Here is a 21526-nt window from a genome sequence, read left to right on the forward strand (position 1 = left end):
CGCTGTTTGATTTATTTCTATTTCCTCTTCTACTTATAATTTCTCATTCAGATGGTTTCTTCCTGCTACAACATTATTTGAGACGTCTGAATCTACCAATGACTCACAACAGGGAGAAATAAGTTGAAATTTAAGCAGACATTACACACAGCGGCAGATAAATATATTCGCTCCGCAATCACACACACACACAAGAAAAAAATATATAAAATAAAGCCAGGTGCACCCTTTGTCGTAGTCCATTATGCACAGATTATTAGCTTGTTCCACCATAAAGCCAGTATCTCGCTTTCCTTTACGCTTATACTATTCTACCGAAGTAACGAAGAGTACTATCAAGGAGGGATGGGAAGCTGTGATTGGTATTGAAGTCCATGCTCAGATTAACACGAAAACGAAATTATTTTCAGGTAATCGTAAACTGACTCGATCTATACTTATATCACTAGATTCCTCTACTTCTTATAATGATATGGTCAATACGCACGTATCTCCCATGGACGCAGCATTTCCTGGTGTGCAGCCTGTAAGACAAGTCCTGGATTGATTTTTTATCTAATTTTTTCTTAGCGCTTAAATGATCGTGCTGTTGAATTGGCTGTTAAAACAGCTCTTGCTTTACAAGGACAAGTTCAGAAAAAATCAACGTTTGACAGAAAGCATTATTTCTATCCCGACCTTCCTCAAGGATACCAAATCACACAACAAAGAGGCAAGTTGAACATATATACCAATGACAAGCTAAAGACTGTTCAGAACCCATTGCTAGAGGGGGATATATCAAACTGACTCATCAAGATGGTGTAGAAAATCCAATTCGTGTCGGCATTCATCAACTTCAACTGGAACAAGATACAGGCAAGAGTTTTCATGATATGCGGCCTGGTGAAACATTACTTGATTTAAATAGAGCAGGCACAGGTTTAATGGAGATTGTAACAAAGCCTGATCTCAGATCATCTTATGAAGCTGGTCTTCTTGTCAAGAAACTACAGAATATATTGCAATGGGTTGGATCCTCCAAAGCCAATTTAGAAGAAGGATCTATGCGTTGTGATGTAAATGTATCTGTGAGAAGAAAGGGAGAAGGATTTGGAACACGTTGTGAATTAAAGAATCTTAACCGAATTCGAGTCTTGTCAATGGCCATTGATGCTGAAATCAAGCGTCAAATTGAAGTGATTGAAAATGGAGGGCAAATTGAAGAAGAAACGCGAAGATATGACGAAGGGAAAAATACAACATTTAGACTTAGAGACAAAGAAACTGCGCCTGATTATAGATATATGCCTGAACCTGATTTACCGCCCCTTTTGTTATCTCAGGTTTGCTATAATATAAGATCAAATTTGACATTTATGCTTGAATAGGACTATATTGATAAAATAGCAAGTACACTATCAGAATTACCAGACGAGTGCTTAGACAGAATTATTCGACAATATGATCTTAGTGTAGCCAATGCCAATTTATTACTGCATGAATACAGGTGCGTGGACTTTTTTGAACAGGCAAGTTTTTTTTTTTTTTTTTTTTTTTAAAATGTCGATTATCCATTAACATGAATGTATAGATTTGTGTTGGCCGAAACCCAAAAATAGTATCCAACTGGTTAGCTTAGTCTATTGGAATGTCAAAATATGAGTAACACGATTATGGTAGGACACTGAACGAACTTTCAGGTGCGTTGGCATCCAAAGATATTCCATTTAAAGAGAATCCTATTTCTGTGAAACGTTTTGGGAATTTGATAGATCTTGTCCAACAAGGAACAATTACAGGTTATTATTTCCTACTTTTATCTATAGCCTATCTTATTGTGGTTTGATAGGCAACACTGGTAAAGATGTACTTAAACTTATGTTGACAAACCCTTCAGAGCCTTTGGAGATTGTCAAGGAAAAAGGATGGCTTAGGATTACGGATAAGGTGCAAATAAAATCACTGTGTGATGAATTAATTAAAAAAAATGAGACCAAGGTAGAAAAAAAACGTGTGTCTAGGTTCTAATACAGAATAGGTCAAAGCAGTTCAAAGTGGTGATTTGAAACTCTTTAAATGGTTTATTGGTCAAGCTATGGGTCGAACAAGAGGAATGGCTGATCCCAACACACTGAATCTTGTATTGAGTCAAGCTTTAGGTTGGTCTTCTTATGAAGATATGATGAGTAATAGCAGTAACAAGTTGAAGAGCGAGAAAAAATGAATCTTATTGGATGACAAGAATAATAAAGTTCACTGTTAATCTAATAGTGCGGGTAGTAAAAGATAAGACTTGATTTTCATACAAAGTATAGAACCTTTTTCTAAAAGTGTAACAATGTTAAGTATAGGAATAATGAAATTTCTGCATTTATACCCATCCAAATCTTAATACATGGATCGAGCTCCTTCTTTAGTCAGACTAGTATTTACTTTGAATTTGGAGCATGCGTTTATACACCTTTTGTTCAATGTTTGTCTCGGTAAGAATACCTTTTTTAATTGACATAATGATTGGTTACTGAATCCTTTGTGTGCCTTTTCTTTAACAAAAATAATTCCCAGCATAGAAATTGAGTTTTCTTTAATTGAATCAATTCAAACTCCACATCAACAAACAATGATATTCAAAAGAACTTTGTTTCTTATCAAATGTTATTCTATTCATATACTAAAACTTATGAGGAATATTTTCTTTACTTTAAACAATAACACTTTTGCAAATATATATCAATTCTAAAGGAGTGACTGTACGCATTCTATTAAAGATATCAGCTATGAGGCATGAACATGATGGAATAATTCTTTTTCTATACAAAGTTTTAACCAATGATAAATTTGCATTTATTGACATACTTATACATAGAGTTATCTAACCACGCAAGTATGTTTGAACATAATCAGGATTGTTCAATGCCTACAAACAGTGTTTACTAACATTCATGGTACTTCTAGAGTTGATTTGGGCCATGAAAACCGACATGTAAAATTTGACCATTTTAGCCTCTAATCCAAAGGGGGTACTTACTCATGAAAATTATTCGTTTGACAACTTTTGATCTTCTCTTTGATGCTACAAGACAGAAGAAAATAGAGCTACCAACATGATTAAATACGCAAAATATGCGTCCAACGCTCTAGAGCAAAAACGCTAAAAACACAGCTTAAATGCACCAATCTTTGATAGCCCATTATTCGACAACTACATTATCAAAACAGTCCTTTTTCTTTTATTTTCTTGTTTTTTTTCATTTAAAACATGTTCTTTCAAGTTCAGAAATTGAATAGCTCCATTGGTTTAGCTGTTGGGTGAAATTCATTTTTTGACCCCATGGGGACCTACGGAAGCTCTTGAAAATGAAAAAAATAAAAGGCTTTTGGATTGTCGAATTGTCCCCGATGTAGATCTGATCCAATCAAAATCAGGTAAGACCATGGCTAGATACTTATGAAAAAAAGAAACCGAGTTTACTAAGATGAGAACATCGACGTAATTTGAGCATTGCTTTTAAAACAGCGTTCAAAGTGCATTGTGCACTGTAATCAATATACGAGAGACCCTTTTCAGTGGACGTGGGTTATTAAGTGTGTATTTGGTTATATGTCGTTGGATGTAGAAAATATAGGCAAGTAAGGTCTACTATAGTTTACAACACTTTTGAGGACAAAGAGCGTAGTTTCGAGCACGATAAACGACGGATGCCGTGCAGGAGAGAAGCTTGTCATTTTAAACATCGACATATTTTTTTTCTTCCTTTTTTTTGGGGGAGTTGGTTCAACATACTTTAATCATTAAGACGGCTAAAAATGCACAGACCTACTAAAATAATCAACAAGACGCATTAAGCAAAGTTGTAGCGCTTAATTCAGCGCTCCAAATGGTATATAAATCACTTGCCCTGAATATTTATATGCTGAGAAGAAGATAAGAAACGTATTCTCGCTTTCTGGCGATAGTGTGCACTTTTCATACATCTTCTGTAGAAATAACACTTGGACCTTATTTTGGCACATACTACAAACAATTTTTTTTTGTTATGTACTATCATAGTAAAACTCTTTTGCATCTCTGTCAAATGACCTCTCGAAAATATTCGACTTTATTTTCGATATCTAACCATTTTGTATTTTGTTGATGCGCTAAAGGAATCTTATAGAGTTACATCTCTACATGCCTCTGCGAGGGAAAAAAAACGAATTCAATAAGATGAAAAAGACGGGTTAATCTGAGCATTATTTCTAAATTTGCATCCAACGTCCATTATAATCTGTGGATGGTAGAAAAGAAGCTCTTTTTAGTAGATATTGAGCAATAAGTGGGTGCTTATTTAAGCATCTTTGAACTAGCAGCATATAGGTAAGTAAAATAGACTATGGTAATCGAAGTTTGTAAGGTCCAAAGGATTATTCTTGGATATGGTAGACGCAATGGAAACTGAATACAAGTCACTCTTTTGTCTTTTGTTTAGACGCATAGAATAAGGCGTTAGAAATTACTCACATACTTTAAGGCTTTTAACAAGTATACTATCAATATGTTTACACAGAGATAGACTACTTCAAATTTCATATAAAATCCATACACCTCAACTTGAAAGTAAAAGCAATTAAGACACCTACCAATCCTAGGGTATATAATGGAGCTTCAGCCAATGCATAATTACTAAGACGTCATTAACAACTGCTGCTTACTACATAAAACGTCTCAAAGCAGCAAGAAGTATAATATGATCCAAGAGGGTTGGAGCTATATATTGAAAATCTAACAATGTGCTTCGTATCGTGGTAAGCTTTTAAGGTATACTGTGTAGCTACTTTTACACGATCTATTTCTTGTCCTCTCTCTCTCTCTCTCTCTCTCTCTCTTACATGAGAGATATAATGTACTCAAACTGAAGAAATCAACTTAAATTTATAAGAGCTCTAACAGAGTTTATTTGCATGTTACAGATGTAAATAAGGCATCTTTATTGAACGCATGCTGCTCTAGGAAGTTCATAAAATAAACAATATTCATTGATGAAGTCGCGAAGTTCAAGTAAGATATATATATATATACAAAAATTCATTCAATCCATTTCTTGCTGCATTGACTCCTAACATGAGTCTTCCCACTTAATCTAAACACGAATATTCTTTCGTGCGATTGCTAGGTCCACTAGGCTTAGCCAAAATGTTCAGCAAAATCTTCTTGCCATTTTTGATCCTAAGATGAGAAATGTAGCTTGGCTTGGATGAAAAGATTCTTTCGCATGCTTGACTATAGTTGTTAGGATCATTATCATAAGGATGAATGTTTGGATTGAAGACGGTAGTATAAGGTAGAATCTTCTTGGTGTGTTTAGTCGCAAGATGGGTAGCCTAGCTTAATATACATGAAAATGTTCGGCAGTAGTTATTGGAACCATTAGCATCAGGCTTAATACTTGATTTGTTATTGAGACCTTTTGCTTGAATCTTCCTGTCAAGCTTAGTCCCAAGAAGGAGGATCGTAATTTGGCTTCGATAAAAATATTATTTCGGATGGTTGGTGATGATATTTAGGATCTTCAGGATCAGGTCAAATGTTGATATTGCCTCGCTCCACACCCGTAGAATGAGCTTTGGCAAGATGTCGTAAATATTGGCTCTTTCTCTTGTAGACTTTATTACATGCGCCACAGTGATAATCGGGCTTTTTTAAACCAAGTGGATTGACCAAAGCTATATTTTTATTTGGCATTGCCGGTGTTGTCCTTTGCTTTTGTGTCATCCTAGTATGCTCCTTATATATAGCTCTAGTTGCAAACAATTGATTGCATATTTGGCAGAACATACTTTTGTTTTTATTTGAAGTTAACACTAGAGAACAGCAAAACTTTGTTTGCCTTTTTTAGTGATGACCTTAACTTCGGTGACATACAGCGAAATATGAAGCTTTTCTTCTAATTCTTGCTTTACCACCACACTATCTTCTTTCGAAAGCACATCTTTTTCACTTGCAAAAGTAAACTTAGGGCTATTGTTTTCTTGTTTTATGCTTTCGGTCTCGAAACATTTAGCTTGTGACATGTCTTCTTTTTGAGTTCAAGTTCGCGTTGATGTTTGCATAACAGTAGTGAAAGGAAAAGAAACAAAGCTTGAGACCTGAGAAGAAGAATAATGTATTTATAATGCTTTTAAGGAAGTTTACCAAGATGAAAATATGGAGCTAATTTCCACATGGCCTTCATATCTGTTATTTATTGCAATTCGTAAGAAAAGTGAAAAATATACACTATCTGTTATTTATTGCAATTCGTAAGAAAAGTGAAAAATATACACTATCTGTTATTTATTGCAATTCGTAAGAAAAGTGAAAAATATACACTATCTATTCTTTTTTCAACTCTTTAGGATATACATAAAATCCACTTTTGTTTACTCGGGCAATATAAGCTTTCGAGTACGAATGAATGCAAAAGATTGCTTTCATGCCAACAATTTTGCCTAAAAAAAATTAAACTCAGTTGATCAATGTCTTTAGTTATCTTTTTACCCCCAATAAGCATGTACAGCACTATATCATGATAGCGTATAAAAGATATTCACTAATGTCTCAAGATCATGCTATGTTATGTTTCGCAATAAAACTATTGACAGATGGGATGTACTTTAAAAAAGCAAGTGGTTATTGTTACCAAAAGGTTGCATAAAGACTGTTAAAAAAATGTGACCTTCTTCTTTTGAAACTTTTTTCATATATGCCTCAAACGACAAAAGAGAAAGGAAAAAAGAAAGCCACTGCCAATCCTGACATGGATCGAATGGACGATCTCGACATTACCACCATCTTATCGAATGCTGGATTGGATTCGATTTCACTGGAAGAAGAACTTGCAGAAGATGAGAATGAAAATTTTAATCCAGGATCGGATGATGATAACGATTCCCTCGACCAGTGGATACATGAAGATCAAGAAACGGAAACAGACCTAATTGATAAAGATCTCATGAATGATGATGAAATCATGTAAGTGTACTAGTAACGCGTGCATCATACTGATAGATCTATAGAAAACTTTTGAACAAAGCACCTGAGAATCGTGCAAAGCTCAAGACAGGTGATATGGAAGAATTCGAGAGGGAAATGGAAGAGTTTGATAACAATCTAGCTTTAACAAGTGGCATTGGTGCAAGTCGTATCAAGGGTGCTACTAAAAAGAGAATCCTGAAAGGTGAAATTAAGCTCACAGACGATGAAAAAAGAAAGCTTGGTGAAGCCAATGCACTCTATATCAGTAGACAGTATGGTAGTGCTATTGATATTCTACAAGATATTATTCAAAAGAATCCCAAGGTACATCCAGCATGGAACACATTGGGACTTGTGCATGAAGAATTAGGCAATAATGAATTATCATTGAAATTCCGTATGATGGGCGCTCAAATGTGTAATGATGCCTCACTATGGAAAGAACTGGGTCAAAAGTCAATGTAAAGTGTATAGGCAGATACAATTCGTATGCTTACGCTTTTATAGTGAAAACGATGCTGTCATGCAAGCCATTCAATGTTTTACAAAAGCACTTGCATTGAAACCAACCGATGTGGATGCATTATGGGATAGAGCATTTCTTTACAAGCAGAATGGTCGCGTTCAATATGCCATTGATGGATTTACACGTATCTTAGAATTATTGCCACACCATTTCAAAGTCATTAATGAACTCGCTCAGCTTTATCGAGGTCAAGGCAGAACAAAAGAAGCCATCAAACTGTACGAAGACGCCATTGTGTATCATACAGAAAATCAAGTAGATGAAAGTGATCATGAAGACGAAGAAGAGGAAGATGAATTTGCAGATAAACTCGGTTATTCCGAAATCAACATGCTGAGTGAACTTTACTTGATCCTGAATGACTATAGGCGGTCCTTGGACACAATCAAGACAGGTTTGCGTCTGGTACAAAAGAGACAGAGTGAAACTTGGTGGACAGAGCATACAGATGATGATGATGAATATCTTGAAGAAGACGATTCAAGGACAGATTTTCCTATGGAATTGCGTGTAAGAATGGGTATATGTCGTTTGTATTTAGGACAAGTGAGAATAGCTACAAGGCACTTTCAATACTTGCTTCAGTACCCTGCCACTAGTTACCCTGATTTACACCAAGATATTGCTTATGCCTATTATGATAAACGTCATTATGATTTAGCATTGCCTATCTTTCAACGCATCATTGACGCCTCTAGTGTAAGAATTACTTTGGTTGTGTTGCATAATTGACCTAGAATATTAGGAAATTGAAGTCGATTTACTGATTCGCACAGCTGATTGTTATAGAGAAACAAATGATCTAGATACGGCCGTTTTATTCTATTTAAACGGTAAGATAAGCCATGGCATAGTTTTGTTTCTCATATGTGTGATAGTGTTGGAGGAACAGCCAGATAATTTAGATGTCATGATGTCTTTAGCTACTGTCTATGAAGAACAAGGCAATGAAGAAAAAGCACTAGAATTAGTCGATTATGGTAAAGCTACCCAAGACAAACTATGTGTCTCATCTCTTTCTTAGTCGTGAAAAAGAACCGTGAAGAACGTCGACAGAAGAAGACCAAAGCAGAAAATGAGACAGGACAACAAACACAAACACAGAATACAAAGCGTATGAATCGATCTAAAAATGCTTCTATTTTTGAAGAAAAGCATCAGGGCATGTCTATTACAGAATATTATCACCGTAAAAGAGATGAAATCAAACGTAGAGAAGAAGAAAAGACATACTCTACACTGGGCTTATTTGCAAAATTGGACGAATTAGAAGAGAAAATGGGAGCTGATACAATCAATGCAGACAGGTCTCTCTTGCGTGATTATATGCGAAGTGCACAAGAATTATGGAACGATTTTAGTAATACAAGTGCATTTTATCCTTCAGAAAGATCTTTGCGCTATACAGGCTTTTATGCATTTAGAAAAGGGAAAGTCAAGAACAGAGACACAGATAACTTGAATGAAGAAGCTCATTCTATGGCAAATCGTCTTCGTACACGTATTAAAAAAGAAGAGGAAACAGGCCAAGATCGAATTGATTTTGATGAAGAAGAAAAGCACTTGAGACAAGAAGAAGAAGAGAAGGAGCGTATGATTCGGGCTTCTCAATTCAGAGGCATTCCTATGAATAAATGGCTACGCATGATTATGCGTTATGCTTATGTGTTAACGACATTCAAAAGAAGTTTAGAGGCATACAATGTGTTACTCAAGGCTATTAGTGCTAATGTGTTTTATCATGACAACCCTAAAAAGCAAGCGCTTTACTTGACTATGATTGGTAAATATGAAATGATGAATCTCAATGTACTGATTTTTAGGTTGTGGTATGATTGGAAAAAGAGGTACTATGGTGCAAGAAGGTGCTCGTTGGCTCTGTAACTACCGTCAGCACAAAAACGATGGTTTCCGTATTTATGCAGCATTGGTGGATTCTGGCTATAAGGATCCTACTATGTATGTCTCTCAGAATCAACTGAAATACCTCACTCGTATGGTACGTTTGATGGATGCAATGGTGGGCAATAAAAACAAAGAAAATGAGGGTAATAATCGCGAACAAATCCGTTTGCTCAACGAAGAAATCTTGGCTATGAACATTGATCCTGCTGCTGCAAGTGAAAATTATTATACACGATATTATCATACGCCAACTGCTGTTCCACCCCCCATAGTGAAGAAGATGAATGTAGAAGGACTCAGCTCATTGAATCCTATCTTATTGTGTTTGTACGGTCACATGATGACTTTATCAAGGAGTGCAGTCGCTGCGAGTCGTAAGTAAATAAGTGTATAGACTATATATCTTATGTCCATAGTATTCCACATGAGAGCCTATGCTGTAGCACCTAAAGATCGTCTGAATACACTCTCTTTAGGTATTTCTTTACTGCATACTGCTATTCAGCGTAAATCAGACGATAGACATATGCAAATTGTGCAGGTAAGAATGCTCTCTATGTTGGTGTATATTGATGAGAGTAGGGAATGATGTTTATTTATGAATATGCAAAATTATCTGGTCATAGTCAAGAGTCAGAATACAACATTGGACGTGCATTTCACTTGCTTGGCCTTACACATTTAGCCGTGACTCATTATGAGAAAGTACTTTGTATGCCAGCGCCCTCTAAAGCAGCCACACGACAGCCAAAACCATTTGACAGTGTATATGCATGGCCTATCTCTAAAGAAGAAGAAGCTGAACTAGAAGAAGACCAAGAAGATGAAGACGACTTAAAATCAGAAGCTGCTTATAATCTTCATTTGATTTATATCACCAGTGGTTCTTTAAGTTTAGCGCAGATTCTTCTTCAAAAATATTGTGCAGTTTAAGATAATAAAAATGTGCCATTGCACAAACTATAGACTGTGAGAAAAGCACTTTTGATTTGTAATACACTCCCCTTTTTTCTCTCTCTCTCTCTCTCTCTCTCTCTCTCTCTCTCTCTCTCTCTCTCTCTCTCTCTCTCTCTCTCTCTCTCTCTCTCTCTCTCTCTCTCTCTATGTCTAAACTTACTCTTGTTGGTGCTCCCTTCTCTACGTTTTCGCGCACATTGCGCATGGCTTTTGATTATCTAGGCATTCACTATGACTTTGAAATAACCATGCCTCATACCGACCTTGCTTACAAATACAATCTTTTTGGTAGATTACCTTCCTTAATTCACGGTGACCGCGTTCTTTTCGAAACAGCTTGTATTCGTGACTATGTTGATGCTGTGTTTGACCCTCGTTTGACTCCCACTGATTTGGAGACTCGACTCAAAATGCATCAAATGATTAGTGTCTTGAGCGATTATGTATTTCATCAAGTTATTTTTGGTGTAGCCAAACGCCGTGAGAAGTATGAAAATGAACAGGTACCCGAAGAGACGATTGTGGAGCGATTGGAAAAGGCAACCCAGACAGCAGGGAAAATCATTGGTGCATTCGATACTATGTGTAGCCCAGAAGGACCCTTCTTGTGTGGCAAGGAATTGACCTGGGCAGATTACTTCGTTTATCCTCCTATGGCTGACTTGTATGCTTTACCTGAAACCAAGTTCTTTCAAGAAAAGGGTCCTCGATTATACAAGTGGTTTAAGGTATTTGAAAAGCGTCAAGAGGCCATCGATACTTTTGAAGATACGGTTGCTGATATCAGAAACAAAAAGAGATCCAGTCTATAATTTAGTGAGCATAAAACCCTGAATTTAATTCCTCTAGTCACAAATATTTTGATAAGGGTTGTCTTACATAATAAATTGATGTGAAAATAATGTTTGTTGTACATTCCGAAACATAAACATAGCTACTGCACTATATAAACACGACAAGTTAGGATTAAACTTTCTTCTTTCTCTTCATCCTCATGAAGTTTATTTCTTTATTTGTTACGTGTGTTTTAGTCTCAGTTGAAGCCAAAACCTTCCTTTATCCAGTACCTCAAGAAGTAACATGGTCTGATTCAGCAGCTGTTCTCTCCAACGATTTCTCGTTCCAAGGTATCCAGAACAAGATGGTACAAAAGGCTGCTGATCGCTATCTTCGATTGATCAAAAAAGAACAATGGGTGCCTGTTCAAGTCTCGACAGAGAATATCACCACCTCATTAGCACTCCATCCTTTACAGGGCATTCATTTTCAAGTCGCTGATAATCAAGTCAAACTGGATTATGGTGTTGATGAATCTTACCAGTTGGACGTGCCTTCTTCAGGAGGCTATGCTTCTTTGCGAGCCAAGACATGGGTGGGCGCTCTTCGTGCTCTTGAAACATTTTCCCAGTTAGTGATTTATCAAGACAAACATTTGGTTGCTCATACAGTCACTATTACAGACGCACCTACTTATGGTCATCGGGGCATCTTGTTGGACACCTCTCGTAACTTCTATCCTGTCAAGAGTCTATTGCATACGATTGAAGCCATGACCTACAACAAGATGAACGTACTTCACTGGCATGCCACAGACTCCCAATCGTGGCCACTCTATTTCAAGTCGCATCCTGAACTCTCTCAAAAGGGCGCTTACTCTTCTAAGGAAGTCTACACCCCAAGTGATGTGGCTAAAATCATTGACTTTGCACAAGAACGAGGTGTACGTGTCATTTTGGAAATTGATATGCCTGCACATACAGCCTCTATCGTTGCATCTCACCCCGACTATATGCTTTGCACGGATAAATTTTGGGCTCCATATGCTGCAGAACCTCCTGCTGGTCAATTAAACCCCTTGAACAACAATGCGTTTAATCTTATTCAAGAGATTGTGAAAGAAGCCTTGCAAGTATTTCCTGATGGATTCTACCATACGGGTGGTGATGAAATTAATACGGCTTGTTGGGAATTGGATGAGGCCATCAAGAACTATACCGCACAACACAATATGACTACAAAGGAGATTTGGTTCCAATGGGAAAATAAATTGTTGGACTATGTGGCTACATTGGGTAAGCGAGCTATCATGTGGGAAGACCCTGTGAAAGATGGTGGAAAGTACCCTAATACAACAATCATTCAGACCTGGCTTGCTCCTCCCTCAAATTACACTGTGCTTGGCCATGATGTGATTGTTTCCAACTATGACTATTTCTATCTAGACTGTGGACATGGTGGTATGTAACTCATGTTTGCAATTTCAACTAACTAAAAATAGGCTGGGTTGGTAATGATGAACGCTATTTGAGTCCTACTCAAGTCGAGACAAGTGCTGATACCTTTAACTATGGTGGTTCAGGTGGATCTTGGTGCTCTCCTTTCAAGACTTGGCAGCGTATTTACAGTTACGATATGACACTTGGCATTGATAAGTCACACCCGGGACAAGTCTTGGGCGGTGAAGTGGCTATGTGGTCAGAACAAACAGGACCTACTGTGATTGATGGTAGACTCTGGCCTCGTTCTGCTGCTGCTGCTGAGCTCTATTGGTCTGGTTCTTATGATAAACAAGGAGAAAGACGTACTATCAAGACAGCCTCAGAACGCTTTTATGATTGGGTTTATCGTCTTCAAGCACGCGGTATTAATGCTGAACCTGTACAACCCAAATATTGTGCTCAACATCCTCATGCCTGTGATCTTCATGATTCAGAATAAACATTCTTATTGTTATTTGTATTTATATACTTTATTTAAAGAAAATTCGTTATGATAAAATAAAGCAAAAGTTATTTTTAGTAGCTAAGCAGAGTATGAGATATTTACACTAGATTGCAAGAAAGAGCAGAGAATAGATGGGAGATGAATGAGTAATAAACATGAACTAGTGTACGTAAAATATTAATACAGATACGAGGTAGTAATTGAATAATTTTGTCAATTGCATAATTGCTTCAACTCATTATATTCGTACTGCTACACACTATAACCAACCAATACCAACCAATGCCAAGCCAAAGGCTGTACCACCAAGTACTAAACTATATTTTCTTAAAGTAAACATCTCAACAAATCATCCACAAAGAACTGAGTGCGGTTAATTGTCATCTTGGCATATCAAGTTAATTTTTATTTCGAGTCTTTATATAATCTTTTTGCTGATGACGATGAGTAAATGTAGCTGTCTTTTTAATTGTTTGGTATCGATGTTGAATCATGTTGTAAAAAAACTTGTAATAGAATAACAAATTATCGTATTTACCATCATAAGGATCTTCGTATGTTTCACTGTATTCTCGATAAAGATAATAAATGGCTTCTATTGTGGCTAAATGTTGATCGTCTACATTTTGAAATCGCCAAAAATGAGTCTTTTGAGGAGCAATGGTGACACATTGCATTTTCTTAAGTATAGGTGTATTGTTGGCTATTTGTTTGGCTTGTATCCATGTACCATCAATCACAGCGATACGATCAAAAGAGTCTCTTGGGATATCTTTGAGTTGTTTAGCATCCTATAAAGTCATGAGAAAGAATGCATGTATGAAAGACGCTTACTGGACTAGGAAACAAGAGTAAAGTTCGCTCAGGGTGTTCAAACTGGGGAATATCAGGCCATGTATGAAGATCTGCGTCCTGTTTGGCAACGATCTTTGCATGAACAGCTGTTGACTTGCCATCCAATTCTTTATGATGTTTGATACTAGTCTATACATTAATATGTCTGAGTGATGTGTACAATGTCCTGCTTACATATCTAAATGAACAGGCAGTCTGACGCAGGGTATGTCTGACTCTTTCATACCAACCACTTTATGGCACTTGTAACAAAAGTATTTCACTGTCTTGTTACAAGTAGGACAAAGCGATCGTGTTGAAATATTCTTGAGTACTTGATCATTATCGATCTTGAGTAGATCAAAGGGACCTTCAAGATCAACTTGATCGATATTTCGCTTTTTATTCTCTATTGTATGCCTTAGTCTCTTTATGTCACTCAATTGTGAATCATGGTACCCTCTTGACTCATGTGTTGAAAGAAAAAAAAAGAAAAGCAGGTACATCTGACCTAGAAATTCAGATACAAGGACTGGTCTTGAAAATAAGATGGGCTTTTCCCTTGTTTATTATTAAACCCCTTACAGAATGACCTTTCGATTCATTAGACATATAGCATCCACCAGCACTTATCAGCCATGCACACGAACTATACCTCGTTTGTCTCGATCTTTATATACTACTGGTAAGAAATAGAGCAAAAAAAGAAAACTATTTTGTTTAACATGATCGATAGCTGCTAACACCAATGCTGTAAAAACCGAGATGACAGACGCAAAAGATACACCATCCGTTGATCCCCAAGTTAAGTCGGCCATAAAGACAGAATCTAGCAGCAAGAAAGATATGGCAGAAAAAGGTAAGCATTGATCAAGGGAATAGTTTTGTTGAGTCTAGAGTAGAAGAGAAAAAAGAACATGGATATGCCTATGGTGCTCACCATTGGAATATGGAGCGTGGAGCTGCTATTACACTGATTCCACTTGTCAGTACATCTATGTTGTATGGTGCGCACCCTATTGTGGATGGCTTGATGGGCGTTGTTTTACCTTATCATATTTATATGGGATTTGATTCTTGTATTACAGACTATGTTCCAAAGAGAGTATATCCAAGACTTCACCGAGTATCGAATTGGATCAATGCTGCTTCAACAGGTTTAGTGATGTGGGGATGTTATGAATTCAATACAAATGATATTGGTATTACTGAATTCATGCAGAGACTTTTTACTGCTTAAAAATTCTTATCTTTAATAAATACATAAAAGCATGGTTGTCTATATATATTATTCAAAAAGTGACATCATGAAAGGGCTATAGTGCCCTTACTCTAAGTGAAGATATAAAACGGATGTATTCAATATACTGAAGCTTATAAGAGGGGAATTGCAGTTCAATAATCTTACCTTACTGTCTACTGTGAAGGGGGTGTAATAGGAAAAGCAGTCTACAATGGAAGCAATCAAGAAGGCATTTAGGTCCAATTGCCATGGTTACCATATGCTTACAAACCCTGTATCGAGATCTCGGAGAACGGGTAAACTACACATCCTAAGTTCGTGTGACTTGAGCTTCATTTGAAAGGATATGAAAGGAACACTCGAATGATTTTTTTTTACATTTCTTTCCTTAGTTAATATGTCTCATCATACCTCTTACACTATGGCTGGTTTGTGCGCTGCTGGGTAAGTTAAGTTAATGAGTGATAGTATATGTCTGACAACCCAATAGTGGTATTGCCGGCTTTGCTAGAACACGCTCTATTCCTTCTTTAGTGGCTGGTCTTGGTGTTGGTGCTCTTTATGGTACTGCTGGTTACTTGATCCAACAAAACAAGGATTATGGTCATGAAACTGCTGTTGCTGCCTCTGTTGTCTTGGGTGGTGCTATGCTTCCTCGTGCCATCAAGACAAGAAAGCCTGTGCCTATTGCATTGTCTGTCATTTCTCTTGCTGCTGGTTCATACTATGTTAAGAAAGTCATTGAATACAGTTAAAATAAAAGTTTAGAATAGATGAGTAATTTATGCATGGATTTATTTTATTTTTTTTGCTTAAGACGCGCGAAAAGCTAGTGAAATGAGCCAACCGCGTGTGACTACTGTTATTGTGTGCTAATTAAAAAAAAAAACCTTCGAAAAAAAAAGAAACGCGTAAACCGTGTCTTTTTCACTTTTTCCTTTTTTTTATATTCATAGAGAGAGATACTATTAGAGTGAAAAGAACTGGAAAAGAAAAAATAGAGTTATTGTATCAAAGGAGTTTAGTATTCTTTTCGCTATCTTTTTCACTATTTTCGTAATCAGTAGTAGATTATGTCACAACAACGAGACAGGCCTGTACCTGCAGCACACAAAATAGCCTTAATTCCTCCTTCTGTGATGGAATTTCCAGTTCAACGGCGATGGGCAGCCACCATTTTCGCAGCATTATTGGCTTGGAAAGCAACGCAATTCATTTCACTTTGGACTTCTTCCGATCCTGAACTCTATAGTCGAGTGCTATTCAAGTCGTTTCTTTTGGACACTTTGTATTTCTCTGTGCTTTATATTGTCAAAATTCCATGGCTTCAGTTTAGTCTTTTAAAAACCCTGCTTTTGATATTTGGCATGTATGGTATTGGAGCCTGTACATTTAGTTTACCCTTCGTAAGTATCTAGACGCGTCTAGTGTCATGACTCAACCTTTTTTTTTCTTTTGATATAGCTTGGTGTGTCTACCTTACTTACCAAAGGCATATTTGGTGATACGATTGGTAAACTCACAAGTGTTTCTCAAGGCAGACCTGTCAATATAAAAGATATTATCTTTAATTCCTCACATATCCTCGGTCGACACACGGTTCATATTCTTCCTTATGGGTATGTTTTACATATATAATGACATGCAATTAATTTATGCTCTAGTACTGCCAAACTGAATCCTAATGACGAAGTGTATTGTTTGCCCAGCACAGACCTTGGAAGAAAAGACATTTATATACCCATCATTCTAAACAACACTATGCCTCGCCAAATCACGCTTTCTCGCCACGAATTTGAGACTGGCACCACTTCCACCAAACACTACTCTGGAAAAGAAATCATTCGGGCTACTGAAATTGGAAGTGCTCAAGAAGGTATTGAGTATTATTATGTGCGTATTCGTAAGCCAGGTGCCTACAAACTCGAAAAAATTGTGTCCAAAGATGGTGTGGATGTGCGTCTGTATAACAGAGTCGCTTATATTTTTACTTGTCCTTATGCTCGGTTCAAACCCATGCAAGCGCATGATTATTGTACAGGCGATACAGATACACTTCAATTGGAAGTAATGGGTGTGCCTCCTCTGCATGTCGAGTATAAGCGAAAGAACGATCATGAACGTGACACGAAGCTCAAGTTGGATCGTATTCAGCCTGATCATTTTGACTCGCCTCTGTTGCATCGTTCTCGAGACCAAAGTGTGTTGGATCCTGCTTTCTTTGCCTTTAAGGCAGACGATGATTATGCCTGGGCTGCTGTTCAACATTTGAATGTGAATTTAAGCCTCAAATTTGAAAGTGCTTCTATACAAGACTACAGTCTATTGCGTGTCATGGATGGTGCTGGTAATGAAATTGATCTTTCTGGTCTTAACCATGTCTCATTTGATGTCCATGGTCGTCCTCAAGTCAAATTCCAATGCAGTCAAACAGACCCTGCTGTTCTCTTGATGGGTGCCAAATCATCTCAATTACCCATCTCACTTGAAGGTGCTACTCCCTTCCATATTGAATACACATGGATGGTGGAAGGCAAACAACAAACCTACAAGATTAAATTAAACCATGGCGAAACCTCACTTTCTGTTTCTGAACCAGGGGAATACAGTCTTGTGTCTGTCAGTGATCAGTATTGCCAAGGTCAAGTCTTGTTTCCCTCTACATGTCAAGTGGTTCAACCTCCTTTCCCTGCTGTCAAACTCCAGTCGTTGCCTATTGCTTCTGAATGTGCTGGAGATAATGAAGTGGGCATGAAGTTTGTTGCTGAATTCACTGGGGCTCCTCCTTATGTCCTTGAATACACGGTCTCTAAACAAAATGGTCGGTCTAAGACAGTCGTTGAACGCAAGCGTGAACATGTCGATCGTTCTCGCCACATCTTTAGTTATTTGCCTAGTTCCAGTGGTGAATATACCTACGAATTCACTTCTTTAGATGATCGTTACTACAAGAAACGTCCAACAGACATTGTTTCCATCAAGCAAATCGTTCATCCTCAACCTGATGCCAAGTTTATTTCCAACACACGCCGTCCTGTCCGTACTTGTTTGGGTGAAGATTTGACGGCCAGTGTTGAGTTGCGTGGTACTGGACCTTATCGTTTGTTCTGGACTGTGGATGATCAGTTGTATTCCGATGTGGTTGAAACTGAACGCTACACGATTCGTTTGCCTCCCTTTGAACGTCCTGGTCAACATATTGCTTCGCTTGTCAAGATTGAAGATGCCAATGGCTGTGTCAAGGAATTAGAAGCTCGTGATTATACAATCGAAGTGCGTCGTGATCGTCCCACCGCTTTCTTCTCAACCGAGGGTCAAGATGTGCGTGTGGTCGAGACGACCGAAGGCTCAGGTGCAGACTTGCCTCTTCGCCTAACAGGAGAAGGTCCATGGACAGTGTCTTATCGCCATGTGGAAGAAGGCGATCGTAGTCGAGTCACCAAACGATTCAGTGATCCCAACGCCTGGGTCCATGTCACCAAGGCAGGTCATTACGAACTTGTATCGGTGGAGGACGCGATCTGTAAGGGTGATCCTTTACCTTACCAATACCTTGTGAAATGGATCGATAAGCCTACGATTTCTATTCCTGAAGATCAAGCTGTGATGATTAACGAGCATGTCTATGAACGTCCTGCTGTTTGTCAAGGTGTTACAGATGCCTTTGCTGTGGCTTTCTCTGGTCAATCTCCCTTTTATGCTTCCTACAAGGAGTATCGCAGTCCCTTGGGTAGCCGTAGTTTCAGTCTGATTGGACAAGAAGACATCACACCAGGTCGTGATCGTGCTCGTATTCCTCTCAAGACACGCGAAAGTGGTAAATATAAGTACGTGTTTGAAAGACTGGCCGATCAACGCTACACGAATCCATTCAAGATCAGGCCCTTACAAATTGAACAAGTCGTACATGCTATACCTACAGTCAAGTTTAGTAGTAAATCAGCTCGTAAGGATCGCACATTATGTGTAGGTGATACTCTTTCCAGCCCAGACATGGACCCCCTCTTCCTTGAGTTCACTGGTGTAGCCCCCTTCCGTGTTGAGCTAGGCTTGCGTCTTCAATCCGAATTGAATGGTCGCATTATCTCATTAGACAATATCATGACAAACAAGTACAAGCTTGAATTACCTAATGAATTAAGCGAGGCCGGCACATATCTGATTCGACTTTTGACAGTGAACGATGCCAATGGCTGTGGCACCCAAGTGTCTGATCAAGAAGATGCTGTTGTGTCTATCAAGGCACTTGAAATTCCTTTGATTGCACCTACTGAACTATGTGAAGATGTCTGTGTGGGTGATAAGATCGAGTTTGGTCTTTCTGGCATGGGTCCTTTCAGTGTCCAATACTTGTTTAATGGTAAAAACGAGATTGCCAAGACATCTACTTCTAAATTAACCATGATTGCTGATCAACCTGGTAATATCACGGTTGTTTCTGTGGGTGATAAGCGAAACAAATGCCGCTCTTTCCCTAAGCAGCTGTCGAAACAGATTCATCCCATTCCTTCTTCCATCATTAGTGGTGGTAAAGACATTATTGAGAATATTCATGAAGGTAATATTGAAAGCACATTGAATCAAACAGCCTCACCTATATGTCTATAATTAGGTGACATGGTACAAGCCATTGTTGATTTTGTGGGTACACCACCTTTTGATTTTGAATGGCGTCGTAGTCGATTAATCTGGGATAATAAGAATAACCGCCATTATAAAGGTGAAGTACTTGAAAGCCATATTGTTACTGGTGTACAAGAACATCGTTATTCTATTAACACATCTGTTGAGGGTATTATTGAGGTAAGTGAACGCGTCATTCTATACCATCTTACTAAACTGCATTATTACTGTTATTATTATTATTGTAGATTGTTAGTATTAAGGATCGTTATTGCCATTATCCCATTTAAATAAACTGTTTATTTTGAGGAAAAGCGATCATTGAAAGGACGATGTAAAAAGGCAGTAAGGGGCTGTTCGATCAGTTTGTTTGTTGTAGTTCTTTTCAGCGGATGAGGTTCAGCAGACATTGACTGCTTTTAGATGAATGAGGTAGATCAAGCCATATGATGACTTACCCTTTTTTACGCATGTCTGTATAAGTCATGTAACTAATGTAGGCTTGAAGTGCGTTACGACGTATCTTTGGGGTTTGTTTCTATTGAACATGAGCACAGTGTATCAACCAAGTATGTTATACCATCACATAGGGCCTTGAGGGATGCTATATAGAGCATCAATATACACATATATACGAATAATAATATTTTACCTGGTGTTGATTGGGTGATGTATACACTGTTGGCTAACATATAAGATCAGTCTCCACACGAACAAATAAAGCATGACTCACTTTTACTTTCAATTCATCAGAATAATACACACACAACTTACCATGATGTTGATTCTATTATATATAAGTAAAAAGAAGTTTAATATGTTACTTACTATAGGGATATGACTTGTTGAGTGATTATCTATGATAGAGAGTGAGCCAATGTATGTGTTTATTGGAAATACCTAATAAATGATGAATAGACATTGTAGGTGTATGATTCGCTAAAGAAACAAGGATGGAACTTGCTTCTATTTCATCTATTTTTGTATATGTATTTTGTTTAGACATAAAGAACAGAATAAAGTAAAGAAAAAAAGACGAGTTACAAAACCACATGACAATGCATAAGCAAATCTCAGATGAACCAGCAAAGTAGTACATTGCATTACATACGGTTTATTTTACAGTAAGAGCGGTAAATTTTGTCACTTTGAGAAAATTGAGTGTCTGTAACCAAAAAGTAAAGGGCACTAAGCCAAAAATGATTATTCCTTTATATCTAGAAATTCGTCCATTTGAAATAAGAGAAATGTCACAGTAAGTTAAATCAAATTGACCTAAAAATGATATGTATTTTTGACTACAAAACATTTAGAATGGAGTTTCATTATAACATTGAATGATTTATCGTCTAGAATGACTGGTAAAATTGTATAGAATTTCAGAAGGTATGGCATTACATGCCTCAGCAATTCTATCAGACATTTTTTCCTCATTCAATAGTTTGTGGCGTTTCAATTTTCCTTTCAAGATTGCCCAAAACTGTTCAATTGGGTTTAATTCGGGCGAATATGGAGGCAGATACATCAGCTTATAGCCACGACTTTCGATTTTTCTCATCATCGGTTTTGATTTGTGTATAGTACAGTTAACCATCACCAAATAATCCCCTTTTAGATCTTCATTAAGATTTATGAATTTGATAAAGTGCGCAGTTGTCGTGCCTTTTGATATCGATTCTGAACTATCTTGCACACTGCTCTCGTTATTATCATCAACATACTCTGTGGCTGGTTCTTC

At 37.5% G+C, this 21526-nt stretch overlaps 10 protein-coding genes across 10 annotated transcripts; 7 read left to right on the top strand and 3 right to left on the bottom strand.

The window, feature by feature from the left end:
* The first annotated feature begins 232 nt into the window (after positions 1-232).
* On the top strand, positions 233-2268 carry B0P05DRAFT_557958 (aspartyl/glutamyl-tRNA amidotransferase subunit B). Its single transcript, XM_051580074.1, has 9 exons — positions 233-410; positions 450-526; positions 571-712; positions 757-1325; positions 1371-1511; positions 1574-1611; positions 1663-1781; positions 1832-1980; positions 2021-2268. The coding sequence occupies exons 1-9, from the start codon at positions 245-247 to the stop codon at positions 2204-2206; spliced, it is 1587 nt and encodes a 528-aa protein (XP_051431073.1). The 5' UTR covers positions 233-244; the 3' UTR covers positions 2207-2268.
* Positions 2269-4911: 2643 nt separating this feature from the next.
* B0P05DRAFT_557965 (uncharacterized protein) lies at positions 4912-6262 on the bottom strand. Its single transcript, XM_051580075.1, has one exon. The coding sequence runs from the start codon at positions 5795-5797 to the stop codon at positions 5543-5545; it is 255 nt and encodes an 84-aa protein (XP_051431074.1). The 5' UTR covers positions 5798-6262; the 3' UTR covers positions 4912-5542.
* Positions 6263-6704: 442 nt separating this feature from the next.
* B0P05DRAFT_574757 (uncharacterized protein) lies at positions 6705-10340 on the top strand (the record flags this gene model as incomplete). The annotated part of the gene is made up of 9 exons (XM_051581590.1): positions 6705-6973; positions 7018-7437; positions 7484-8201; positions 8248-8335; positions 8381-8482; positions 8527-9285; positions 9326-9781; positions 9824-9948; positions 9990-10340. The coding sequence occupies 9 exons, from the start codon at positions 6705-6707 to the stop codon at positions 10338-10340; spliced, it is 3288 nt and encodes a 1095-aa protein (XP_051431075.1).
* A 147-nt stretch (positions 10341-10487) lies between these two features.
* B0P05DRAFT_557970 (uncharacterized protein) lies at positions 10488-11267 on the top strand. Its single transcript, XM_051580076.1, has 2 exons — positions 10488-11170; positions 11244-11267. The coding sequence occupies exons 1-2, from the start codon at positions 10511-10513 to the stop codon at positions 11253-11255; spliced, it is 672 nt and encodes a 223-aa protein (XP_051431076.1). The 5' UTR covers positions 10488-10510; the 3' UTR covers positions 11256-11267.
* On the top strand, positions 11258-13144 carry B0P05DRAFT_557976 (glycoside hydrolase superfamily). The gene is made up of 2 exons (XM_051580077.1): positions 11258-12601; positions 12643-13144. Exons 1-2 carry the CDS (start codon positions 11359-11361, stop codon positions 13080-13082), a joined length of 1683 nt encoding a protein of 560 aa, XP_051431077.1. The 5' UTR covers positions 11258-11358; the 3' UTR covers positions 13083-13144.
* Positions 13145-13486: 342 nt separating this feature from the next.
* B0P05DRAFT_477901 (DTW domain-containing protein) lies at positions 13487-14428 on the bottom strand (the record flags this gene model as incomplete). Its single annotated transcript, XM_051574989.1, has 3 exons — positions 13487-13879; positions 13923-14067; positions 14118-14428. The coding sequence occupies 3 exons, from the start codon at positions 14426-14428 to the stop codon at positions 13487-13489; spliced, it is 849 nt and encodes a 282-aa protein (XP_051431078.1).
* A 344-nt stretch (positions 14429-14772) lies between these two features.
* Positions 14773-15162, top strand: B0P05DRAFT_477975 (CybS-domain-containing protein; the record flags this gene model as incomplete). Its single annotated transcript, XM_051574994.1, has 1 exon — positions 14773-15162. A coding segment is annotated over one exon (390 nt), but the record flags the coding sequence as incomplete, so codon positions are not given.
* Positions 15163-15548: 386 nt separating this feature from the next.
* Positions 15549-15964, top strand: B0P05DRAFT_557983 (transmembrane proteins 14C-domain-containing protein). Its single transcript, XM_051580078.1, has 2 exons — positions 15549-15609; positions 15656-15964. Exons 1-2 carry the CDS (start codon positions 15563-15565, stop codon positions 15918-15920), a joined length of 312 nt encoding a protein of 103 aa, XP_051431080.1. The 5' UTR covers positions 15549-15562; the 3' UTR covers positions 15921-15964.
* Positions 15965-16084: 120 nt separating this feature from the next.
* B0P05DRAFT_557984 (uncharacterized protein) lies at positions 16085-20085 on the top strand. The gene is made up of 5 exons (XM_051580079.1): positions 16085-16571; positions 16630-16784; positions 16830-19723; positions 19778-19968; positions 20037-20085. The coding sequence occupies exons 1-5, from the start codon at positions 16239-16241 to the stop codon at positions 20076-20078; spliced, it is 3615 nt and encodes a 1204-aa protein (XP_051431081.1). The 5' UTR covers positions 16085-16238; the 3' UTR covers positions 20079-20085.
* Positions 20086-20955, bottom strand: B0P05DRAFT_557990 (uncharacterized protein; the record flags this gene model as incomplete). Its single annotated transcript, XM_051580080.1, has 6 exons — positions 20689-20955; positions 20617-20645; positions 20441-20473; positions 20369-20392; positions 20247-20326; positions 20086-20169 (listed from the first exon to the last, which is right to left on the bottom strand). The coding sequence occupies exons 1-6, from the start codon at positions 20885-20887 to the stop codon at positions 20088-20090; spliced, it is 447 nt and encodes a 148-aa protein (XP_051431082.1). The 5' UTR covers positions 20888-20955.
* Between the last annotated feature and the right edge of the window lie 571 nt (positions 20956-21526).

Source organism: Gilbertella persicaria (genome assembly GCF_025201335.1).
Source record: "Gilbertella persicaria strain CBS 190.32 chromosome Unknown B0P05scaffold_49, whole genome shotgun sequence".
Classification (NCBI taxonomy): Eukaryota; Fungi; Mucoromycota; class Mucoromycetes; order Mucorales; family Choanephoraceae; genus Gilbertella; species Gilbertella persicaria.

Bases quoted from the DNA above. Each gene is read 5' to 3' on its own strand.
- B0P05DRAFT_557958 (XM_051580074.1), top strand. From the start codon at position 245: ATGCACAGATTATTAGCTTGTTCCACCATAAAGCCAGTATCTCGCTTT. The intron at 1,512-1,573 runs GCAAGTTTTTTT...ATGAATGTATAG, and splicing joins GCGTGGACTTTTTTGAACAG to ATTTGTGTTGGCCGAAACCC. The intron at 1,612-1,662 runs GTTAGCTTAGTC...CGATTATGGTAG, and splicing joins CCAAAAATAGTATCCAACTG to GACACTGAACGAACTTTCAG.
- B0P05DRAFT_557965 (XM_051580075.1), bottom strand. From the start codon at position 5,797: ATGTTCTGCCAAATATGCAATCAATTGTTTGCAACTAGAGCTATATAT.
- B0P05DRAFT_557970 (XM_051580076.1), top strand. From the start codon at position 10,511: ATGTCTAAACTTACTCTTGTTGGTGCTCCCTTCTCTACGTTTTCGCGC.
- B0P05DRAFT_557976 (XM_051580077.1), top strand. From the start codon at position 11,359: ATGAAGTTTATTTCTTTATTTGTTACGTGTGTTTTAGTCTCAGTTGAA. The intron at 12,602-12,642 runs GTATGTAACTCA...AACTAAAAATAG, and splicing joins TCTAGACTGTGGACATGGTG to GCTGGGTTGGTAATGATGAA.
- B0P05DRAFT_557983 (XM_051580078.1), top strand. From the start codon at position 15,563: ATGTCTCATCATACCTCTTACACTATGGCTGGTTTGTGCGCTGCTGG. The intron at 15,610-15,655 runs GTAAGTTAAGTT...ACAACCCAATAG, and splicing joins GCTGGTTTGTGCGCTGCTGG to TGGTATTGCCGGCTTTGCTA.
- B0P05DRAFT_557984 (XM_051580079.1), top strand. From the start codon at position 16,239: ATGTCACAACAACGAGACAGGCCTGTACCTGCAGCACACAAAATAGCC. The intron at 16,785-16,829 runs GTATGTTTTACA...TTTATGCTCTAG, and splicing joins GTTCATATTCTTCCTTATGG to TACTGCCAAACTGAATCCTA. The intron at 19,969-20,036 runs GTAAGTGAACGC...TTATTATTGTAG, and splicing joins CTGTTGAGGGTATTATTGAG to ATTGTTAGTATTAAGGATCG.